Source organism: Tupaia chinensis, unplaced genomic scaffold (genome assembly GCF_000334495.1).
Source record: "Tupaia chinensis unplaced genomic scaffold, TupChi_1.0 Scaffold147500_1, whole genome shotgun sequence".
NCBI classification, from domain to species: Eukaryota; Metazoa; Chordata; class Mammalia; order Scandentia; family Tupaiidae; genus Tupaia; species Tupaia belangeri.
The window spans coordinates 674,045-684,187 of record NW_006207351.1 but is presented as its reverse complement, the minus strand read 5'-3'; the positions used below and the strand labels follow the sequence as shown (position 1 = coordinate 684,187).

At 49.3% G+C, this 10,143-nt stretch overlaps 1 protein-coding gene across 2 annotated transcripts in view; it reads right to left on the bottom strand.

Annotated features, from left to right (window-relative positions):
* Positions 1–1,463: 1,463 nt before the first annotated feature.
* ABHD5 (abhydrolase domain containing 5, lysophosphatidic acid acyltransferase) overlaps positions 1,464–10,143 on the bottom strand; it is a gene marked incomplete at its 5' end in the record, with an annotated part of 18,812 nt that continues 10,132 nt past the window's right edge. Inside the window, 4 exon segments of one of the 2 annotated variants that reach the window (XM_014584701.1) lie at positions 1,464–2,809; positions 3,508–3,694; positions 6,112–6,223; positions 8,321–8,475. In XM_014584701.1, coding sequence (XP_014440187.1) covers positions 2,720–2,809; positions 3,508–3,694; positions 6,112–6,223; positions 8,321–8,475 — 544 coding nt within the window. 2 annotated transcript variants of the gene reach the window in all.

The window sequence follows — 10,143 nt, the reverse complement described above, 5'->3', positions numbered from 1 at the left end:
CCCCCCCCCCCACACACACACACACATGCAGAGCAGGACTGCCAGGAAGGCCGTTCAGTGTTCTCCTCACCTACAAACCAGACTCAGTTCTGTATTTCCCAAGGTTCTTACTAAACATAACAAATGCCTGAGGATCCCAAGTTTATGCAGACACGGGAAAGCCGTGTAGGGTGGCCACACACCCACAGAGTGGCCTTCCCTTGGAACGACGCAGGTATTCATGGCACTCCCAGGGCTCGCATCTGTGAGAGCTCTTACGAACAGACTGCTTCATACCAACGACTCAAGAAACCATACGGGTGCATGTTGCAACAGTCACAGTAAAGTTTATTCTGTAAAATAAAGCACATCGCGCATAACTTAGAAAAGACCAAATACTGTAAGAGATCTTTTAAGAAAACACTTAGCACCCACTGTATTTTTAGGTCTGTTAGGATTATGACCTCTGCCAGCTTAATCTTCATAAAGTCATATATACTATACCCTGAGATAAAATTTTACTTTTAAAAATAAATTCCCTACAGGGTATGTGCACTTGGCTGGAAAGAGAGAAAGAGCGAGAAATTGAGAAAGGATACCCCCACCTTGGGGAATGGCCACATCGCAGTTCCCTTCTCCTCCACCTCTCTCTGTTTTGGGGGTCAGGGCCATGCATGCACAAGTATCTGCTGTGTTTCTCACAAGGTTCGGGACTCAAACCATATAGCTGGCCGTGTGGGATCCAGCCACCTTGACCACCACACCACGGGCTGGCCCCCGATTTCACTTTCAAAAAGACTAAGACAACATTTTTCAAATAAAGCAATTCAGTTGGTAGGAAAATGAGTTTCGCTTGGTATCTGAACACTTTTTCTTGAATCACTTAACACATCTGTGGTCAGAAACTCCACGCTCACTAAGTAAACCAGATCACCTCCTTCCAAGGTCTGGGACCAAGTTCCCCAGTAAGAACCCTCCCGTACAACTGGAAACAGGCCAAACAAGGGATAATTAGGCAGACCAGAGGTTACGTCAAACACAAACATGGAAATATGACCCGCGTTATTTGTAGCACGTACAGGCCTACAACCTGACCGTCTGAGATGCTAACTGAAAGGCAAGGCTACTTTATCAGGTAGAGATGAGACAACACAGCTGGGTACTCACGCTGCCTTCCTGCCCTGACCTCCTTAATCTGACAGTGGGACACGCTGTTCGTGGAGCCGCTGTGCCGTGGGTCAGTCTAACGTCCCTATTCTTGTGTAGGGGAAAAAATGTTGAAAATAGAACATTCAGTCTTTCTGGTAATTAACCAACAATGATACAACCCTAATTTTCTAACAATTACAAATTTCCTAATTAACCATTTTAAAATGCAAAAACTATTAAGCCCTTATTTGCTGTAATTCACTGTTTTTATTTATATAACCACCCTCTCCTAGACAAGCAAAGTGTGCAAAACATAAGGTAAAGATGCCTTCCTGGTGAGTGGGGGGTGGGGGGGTGGTTCTCAGCCGCCAGGTACCTCGTGGAACTTTTTCCCAGTTTCAAAAAAGTTTCTACCATTTTATAACCACAAGAAAATGCTACCCTTAATGGTAGTTACTGTTGAATAGTTCAATCACGTTTACAGAATTTTTCTAATACAACTTCAAGTTTGTGAAGGAGCTCATCAACACAGCACTCTTAGTAAAAACCACCTCGGTGCTGGTTCATTTCTGGTGCCATGAGATGTAATAGCACTACCCATTTTTATATTCTAGTAAAAATAAATCCCAGTTTTAGCACCGATCTACAGGAGTCAAGTCTTAATGAGCACGTGATAAGACCTGACCTCCTGGAAGGCAGCAGTCACACATAACAGCCCCGTAAGTGTGGGCACCTGTTACTGCCTGCCACATCTCGGTTCACGGAAAAGGGGCAGGGGGTGAGGAGACGGGCTTTGACTGGGTCATGGGAAAAGTCATGAGTCATCTGTGCATAGAACACGTCGCGACTCTTCTGGTCCATCGGTAGGTGCGGCTTTCCAACACTGAAGCCCTTACACACAGAGGCCGGGCTTCCTGGGGCCGCGTCACACAGGGCTCCCAGGAGCTGTGCTGCTGCAGACTGTGTCTGGATGGGTCAGGTCTAAGCTGCTGGGCATGGCATAGCAGCTTTGAGTATAAAACAGAGGAAAGCCAGAAAAATCAATGCTAGTGATCAACTCCCACTCTTTTAACCAAAACCCTGTCTTGTCGTTTCATAAAATAACTGACAATGTTTATGTAAGGCAAGCTGCATTTGGGTTAACGCTATCAGTTCTCAGATGTGGGGAACACATGCAGGCACAGGCAGTGAGGGCCACCTTAGAGTATGTGACGTAACAGGCCCAAGAATTGCTCTTCACGTTGGCAATACACACTGCGATACAAAAAGTACTCGACCAGCAAAGTTAGATAAAAATGAAAAACATTTCCGTTGAAAAAGTGTATTTCAGTACACTGAAGGGACAAAAAACCTTTTATTTAAAGCTGTTAGCTGGAGACTGGTGACTCCCAGTGCTGTGTAGAGGAAAGGAAAACCGTCCTTCTAGAAGGCACTACCTGGTTTCAACGTGCAAGTGGCTTCTAAAGAAAACTGTTAACGAGCAGCCGAGGAGGCTGCTGGCTCCGCGCTGTCTCCTTCACGCTTCGCTGCGGACTGTGGGCTCCTGCCGAGTGGTCTTGGCCAGCAGGTGTCCCGCGGGGCCTCGGTGTGTTCAGTCCACTGTGTCACAGATCTCCTTCACTTTCTGGTTGAACTCCTCCGGCTGATCTGCGTACACGTAATGCCCTGCTCCAAGAATGGCCTGGGTAAGGACAAGAGCGACGTCAGTGCGTGAGATCACGCGGTAAGATGGTGCTGTCTCACCAGACCGTGAGCGGCGCCTGAGCCGAGCAAAACGCAGGACGAGAGGAGAAGCAAGTGACCTGTGCTAACTAGTAAGCATTTTCATCAAAAAGATCAGAGTACAAACAGGAACATCTAATGACTCTCTTCCCTGAGCAGGCAAGAGGGGAGAGAACAAGCGAGCACCCTCAATAGGGTTTGACACTGTGGTCCCCCCACACACACTTAGCCAGCCCTGGGTGGTAGGTACACAAGTCTGGGCCAGTGACTCAGGAGTCTCTGGACTTGATCCAAGGACAATCCCACATGGGACCACGTTGTACAGGGCTGCCCACTGACTGGCTCCCTTCAGAGACTTCTCATACGCACATCGGCCCCCACATTGGCTGAGGAGAGCGACAGACGCTGAGCACGGCGAGGACGCGCTGCCCTCGAGGTGAGCTGCCGAGTCCTAGACCAGTCGCTCCTTCCGTCACTCCTAATGCCACGATGGTGTGGCCCCAGGACCCGAGGCCCGAGGACGGTGGCTCACTGTGTGGACACGAAGACTGGTACGTGTGGAACCCTGTCCTGGAGAGCTCAGCTGTGCAGTCTCGGGGTGACCGAGACCTCGTTTAAGGGGGCTGCCACGCCTGAGAACCAGCTGCCCACACTTACTATCGTCCTCACGTAGGAGTGTGGCCGCAAGGACTGGATGCTGGTGCCAGAGTTGCCATCGATGCAGGACCGGGCGCCAAAGATCACCGAAACCGGAATGTCAGGGTGCATTTTCCCAATCCGCTGGAGCATGGGCCGCTTCGCCCACCCATAAGGGATAGTCATGTTCTTGAATGCCGTCTCACCACTGCAACGGAAAAGAGAATCACTTATGTGACTTTGGGGCTAAGAAGGCATGACGCTTTCAGCTCTATCGAAATGTACTCTTGTTAAGCTTCCCCAGAATTTAACAAAGACCTGAGCGGTTAAACAGAAAATCATTTATGGGGCCAGTAGGTGGCGTGGTAGTTAAAGTGCTGGACCCCATATGGCTGACTGACCATGGTTCAAGTCCTGGACCTGGTGGCTGGAAAATCATGCTGGGTACACATGCACACCCAAAGTCCCAACAGGAGAATGGAGGAGAAGGGATTGTGGCATGGCCATCCTCTGTGGGGGTGATTTCTTACTTTCCTTCTGTCTCTCTGTCTCTCTCCAGTAAGCATCCATGCCCGATGACAAAAAAAAAAAAAAAAGTCCTAAAAACAAAATATACTGCATAGGCTGAGGGACAAATCTCACAGAAGATATCAGTTAGGTAAACAAGGCTGTTATACATTCTGGTTGATTAAAAATATATTTTGGTTTGTGTTCCAAACCAAAATATGTAACCCTATTTCTCTACCATTATATTTCTTTGAGGATAGTTAAAAAAATTTTTTTCACTCTGACTTATGCCAAACTGATGTAGAACACAAGATTTCCCACAGACTCATGATACTAGCTTTTAACCTGCAATGGCAAAAATATCAAATTAAGAAGAAATGGAGGTTATGTGTTCTTGTAAACGTCCAGGATAGGTCACTTTTTAGAAGTTTAATTTATATATTTATTCCTTAAGTAAGACAGACAGCGCCCCCCACAGGTCTTGGTGCTATCGTCCTCATGTAGGTGCCAACTTTGGCCTGTTGCAGACCCCTGGCTTGGCACCTGGAGTACTCAGGGAGGCCTCCGGACCCCAACCTGAACCGTCTCGTGCATCAGTCTCTGATGTCCCGGTGTCACACCACCGCCGGGCTCAGGCAGGTCGCTCTTGCTGTAACTCTGCTATTCTTGCACAAGGCAGAGCTCCGGCCTGCCTTTCATGGAGAAGCCAGGTTTCACCACAAGAAAGGCAACAAGCTAGCACATGGGCGCACCTCATTGTGAAAGGGGAGGAAGCAGACAGTGAGCCTGAGACCGTGCAGGAGAATGGCTGAGGTTCCAGGGTCTGGCCCCTAGAAACTGCGGGAACAAAAGTACGTTGATCAGATCCACCAGGCTGAGTGGCAGGCAGGTTACAAAGCCTGCATTTCATCTCGTGAGGATGTCAACCTGCAGCCTCTGCTGCACTTTCCAGTGAGACCGAGGTGACTGCACCTGTCATAGCTCTCATGACCTCAATCTTTAACAAAGCAGATGCACACATTTTCTGTCAAAAGTGGAGGGGGGAAAAGGTAGGGAAGTTGTGTTTGCCTCAAGCCTCTCGGCCCTTCACCCAAGTCTGGGTTAGAAAGGAGGAGGTACAACTTCTGTGCTGTAAAGTGTGGATTGAGGCCCACCTACACCAGATTTACCCAAAGGATTTAAGAGGCAGCCCAGACTGTCGAACCACGACCTTACAAACTGGGCTCTGGGGACCAGCAGATGGTGTAATGGTTATGTCACTGGATTCCCACGTGGCTGACTGTGGTTCAAGTCCTGGACCTGGCAACTTAAAACTCACGCTCGGTGCGTGTGCATGCGTGCCCAAAATCCTGAGAGGAGAATGAAGGAGAAGGGACCACAGCATGGCCATCCCCCTGGGGGGCGATTTCTCACTTTGTGTGTCTCTCTCCAGCTCCGAAAAGTACATGTGCCCTATAGCAAATCCCGTCTAGAGAAGGGACTGGGCTTGGAGTCACACTTCAAACCAGCTGGAGAAGCGCAGCCCTCGTCCTCACACCCGTCCTGGCGCTCCCAGCAATGCCACAGTTTTGCCACTCGGCCTCTGCCACGCTCCCCACTATCTTCAGGCTGTTTTCCCCACTGGAATCTTGCACCCGGCACCCTAAGTCATGGTTTTTAAGAATGTTTGGCCCTCTGGCTCCTCTGCACGCTCACTCTCCTGAGGCTGTAACACTACCTGCAGAACCGTCCCCTCCGCCACCCCACCCTTGCTTGCTCCTCACCCACTGCAGCTATCTCCCCGGCAACTCACAGATACAAGACTTGCCGGGTAGAAGGGGCACAGTCGTCAGTGAACCTGAAAACACTCACAGAGACCCCCTCCTAGAGGCGCTCCCGACGGGGAGTTCCTCAACTTACCACAGCACTTTAGCAGAACAGAGTAAGGCTTACTTTTTAATTCCCCTTCAGAACCCAGGTACTCTATGAATAACTAGTAATTATTCATAGAAGTATTAGATAGTATTGATCGAAACTTAATCATTTAACTACTGACAAAATCTTCTGCATAACTTACACATTTTCGAATCAGCAAAGTCTAAGGCACAAGGGCAGTAACCCCGGAGCCGCGGCCCTTACCTGGGAGTCTGGACGTTGCAGTGGTAGATGTACTCTGTCACGGTGTCGTCCTCAAACATGGACGAGTACTTCCGTTTGAAATCGGGCCTTAGACGCTGCACTAGACTTAGACCTATTAAATGAAGCAGAGAAGCAAGTGTGTTTGAAACTACATGAATTTACAGGCCGTGTGGTCTAGAAGGCGTTAGTGCCTGCAGAGCCAGTGTCACGCGCACACTTACGCATGTGTCACACAGACACTGCAGGTCCTGCGAGCTGCTCCCGAGTCCCCGAGGAAAGAGGAAAGCAAGAACCGAGGAGGGCTGCGGACCGACTCCTGGTGTGCTCCGGGAACTCGAGAGCATGGAAGGAGTTTCCCAAGGCGTGTTCTTTAAACACAGCAGGCAAGTAGAGCAGCCCATGCATAAAACTAACTCATGAACATGCATTTCCTCTGCAGGTGTCATGCATCGGCACCTAAGTGAAGTGAGCTTTTGCGGGAGTGCAGACTGTCTCAGCCTGGGACACCAGCACGCCCCCTGCAGGTCACCGCCCCCTGCAGGTCACCCACCCCGGGGAGGCAGGGCAAGGCCCAGAGGCAGAGTGTGAGCAGCACGAGCTATCTTCGAGTCGCCCTCTCTCATTCTGGGCACGGCACCCCGGCAGACTCGCTCTCTGCTCCAACTACCCACTGATCCATCCGGACCGGACTCATTGGCTAGCCCTGCCTTCCCACCTCTGATGGAGTTAACCCCCTGAACTCCATGATCAGGGGAGGCTCTACATCCCCCCCGGCCCCACGATGCAAGCACTGTTGGGAGACAGAGGGCACAGCTCTCCAGGGCCTCTCCTGTGCGTCCTCCCTCCCCGTCACTGTCTCCTGGCAACAGGCCTGCGATAGGAGTTGAGGGTCAAGTAACCCTAAATATGACACCAAACATTGGTACCTAAAAAATATGGCTGGACAGATATAGTATGTGGCTTCAAAACATTTGTGGGAAAGGGTGACTTCACAGAACACCCCAAACATTACGGACAAAGGGAGGACTCTGTGTGGGAGTCCCTGTTACCCCCACAGGAGCCCAAACCAGGCTCTGTGATCTACCAGCTAGGTGTTCTCAACTGGCCAAATCTCTGACACACACCATCAGGTCAACGTGTCACGCTTCTCACGTGCCGAGCTAGCAGGTACACTTGCTAAGGGTATTCTGCTTGCCTAACTTTTTTTTTTTTTCTTTTTTTGAATGTGATCGCCAGCAAAAAAGAGAGAGAGAGAGGGAGAGAGAAAAGGTGAGAAGTTACCCCTGGGGCAATCCATTCTCCTCTCAGGATTCTGGGTACACATACATGCCTGACATGTTTTTTCAAGCTGCCAGGTCTGGGACTTGAACCATACAACTGGCCATGTGAAATCCTGCTGCCTTAACCACTGTGCAATCCAGACTCTTAACTTTTTTCAAAATGTTCAAGAGTGACTAACCTTGGGACCAGCAGATGGCGTAATGGCTATGTCACTGAACTCCCACGTAATCGACCATGGTTCGAGTCCCTAACCTGGTGGCTTAAACTCACACCGGGCACGTGTGCGTGCATGCCCAAGATCCTGAGAGGAGAATGGAGGAGAAGGGATTGCGGCATGGTCATCTTCCTGGGGGTGATTTCTCACTTTCTGTCTCTCTCCGTCTTTCTGGCGAGCGCACACACCCTATAGCAAAAACCTTTCAAAAAAAAGAAAGAAAAATAGTGACTAACCTCATCTGCAGCATTTCCCTCCTTCTCTGCTTTGCTAATTACTCATACATAGAGAAGCCCCTTGAGAAGAGCCTGGTTTCATGCATTTGTGTGTGTGGCTTGGCACTTTAATTAGAGGAGGAAGCGAAATGGTAAGGGTTCAGGTGTTTTTTATTTGTTTGTGTATCTATTTATTTAAGAGAAATTTTTGGTATGGGACGTGTGCACTTGCCATACATAGAGACAGAGATAGAAAGCGAGAAATCACCCCCTGGAGTAATAACCACATTCTCTTCTCCTCTTGGATTTTGGGCACGTATGCACACACGTCTGCCGTTTTTTTCAGCCGCCAGGTCTGGGACTCATACCACGGTCAACTCCGTGGGAGTCAAGCAACATAACCATTATGCCATCTGCTGGTCCCTGTTTATTTTTAAGATTCTGTCTAACAACGATCCTGACATACGCCTCTGCTGCTCATCTACAAACATCTACTCACCGAAGGGCCCCGCAATCCTGAGGCCAGCTAGTGGGTTAAAGGGAGTCAGTGCTGCCCCCAAGGCTCTGATCCAAACTGGAATTGGTCTGTCTTGATCAGCAAGGTCTGGTCGCTCAGGAAAACCCCAAGGCTCCACTAAAATGAGATGATTCACCCTGTTGGGGAAGAAAAGCAGATTTAAGCTCATTTAGTATAAGCTCAACCTGAGGCTACAAAGAACTCACATGACTTATAAAGTAAAGGTAGTAAGTAGGACAACCACCTTCAAAACCTCCACGTTGGGACCAGTGGTTAGCGTAATGGCTATGTCGCTGGACTCTCACGTAGTCGACCGCGGTTCGAGTCCCGGACCTGGTAGCTTAAACTCACGCCGGGCACATGTGCGTGTGTGCCCAAGATCCAGAGAGGAGAATGGAGGAGAAGGGATTGCTGCGTGGCCATCCCCCAGGGGGTGATTTCTCACTTTCTGTCTCTCCGCCAGGCGAGTGCACGTCCCCTACAGCAAAAAACCTCTAAAAAAAAAAAAAAAAAAAAAACCTCCACGTTCAAGAGCAGACTAGTCCATGGCGGTTAAGAACTCCCATACGGCCAAACGTAGTTCAAGACTCGGCAGCTGGGCAATCATGCCAGGTGCATGTGTGTGCCCAAAATCAAGAGAGGAGAATAGAGGAGAAAGGACTGTGGTGTGGCTGTCCCCACTGGGGCATGTTTCCTCACTTTCCCTCTCTCTGTCTATCTCTCGCGAGCAAGCATATGTACCCTATTGCCCAAAAATAAAATTAAATTAAATTAAATTTAAAAATGTTTAACATGTTAATAGTTTTTTTAGTCCTAGAGACCTCTGATGAAAGGAAACCAGAACTCAGCAGCACTTCCGTGTGGCTGTGCCGCGCTCACACATGAAGACTCTGGACAGAGCATGAAGGTCCTCCTGACACGAGTGTCCGACTGTAACCATGACGCCTGCAGATGCCAGCAGACATTCCGAGAGTGAGCAGGTGGTGGGTCTAAAGTCCTTTCCAAGTCCCAGCTGAAACAGAAAGGCCAGCAAACGAAAGCACGGGCACAGGTGGTATCACGCCTCACGTAGAATCTGCCCTATGTCTGTAGCCCATGTAAGAAAGGATGAGTGTAGGAATGGTGCGCTTTTTCACACCAACGCTTTAGAGCACACTCAGAAGCACACAGCTTCACCGGCTGCGGGAAAGCACTCAGGCCAGTCTTCCCTCTTGGAGAGGAGAAGGCAGAGCCACACTGGGTCCCGCCCAGGACAAGGCTAGGTAAGGAAGAACGAGGGCGACCACCCACATCTCCCCATCCAGGTACAGTGTGGACAGATGCCACGAGCCACTGGCCAGAAGACTCTCTCCTAAAAACAAGCCACGCAGCATAAAATACTCGTATTAATAAAGGTAAGGCTGAACTTTTCTCAATGCCAGGCTAATCTTAACGCTGTATTCTAGACTGTAATAGCCCTGAGGTTTTATAGCCTTGAATCTACTGAGTTATTGGAAAAGCCACGATGCATTTTTGCATAGAAAAACGTAGAAAAATACTCATGACTTTCAGACAACCCAATATATGGGGATCCATGAACAGTCAGTACACTTAACATACGGGGATGCACAGATGGTCAGTACACTTAACATACGGGGATAGACGAACAGTCAGTATAGTACACTCAACATACGGGATCCATGAACAGTCAGTACACTTAACATACGGGGATAGACGAACAGTCAGTATAGCACACTCAACATACGGGATCCAGTACACTTAACATACGGAGATAGACGAACAGTCAGTATAGTACACTCAACATA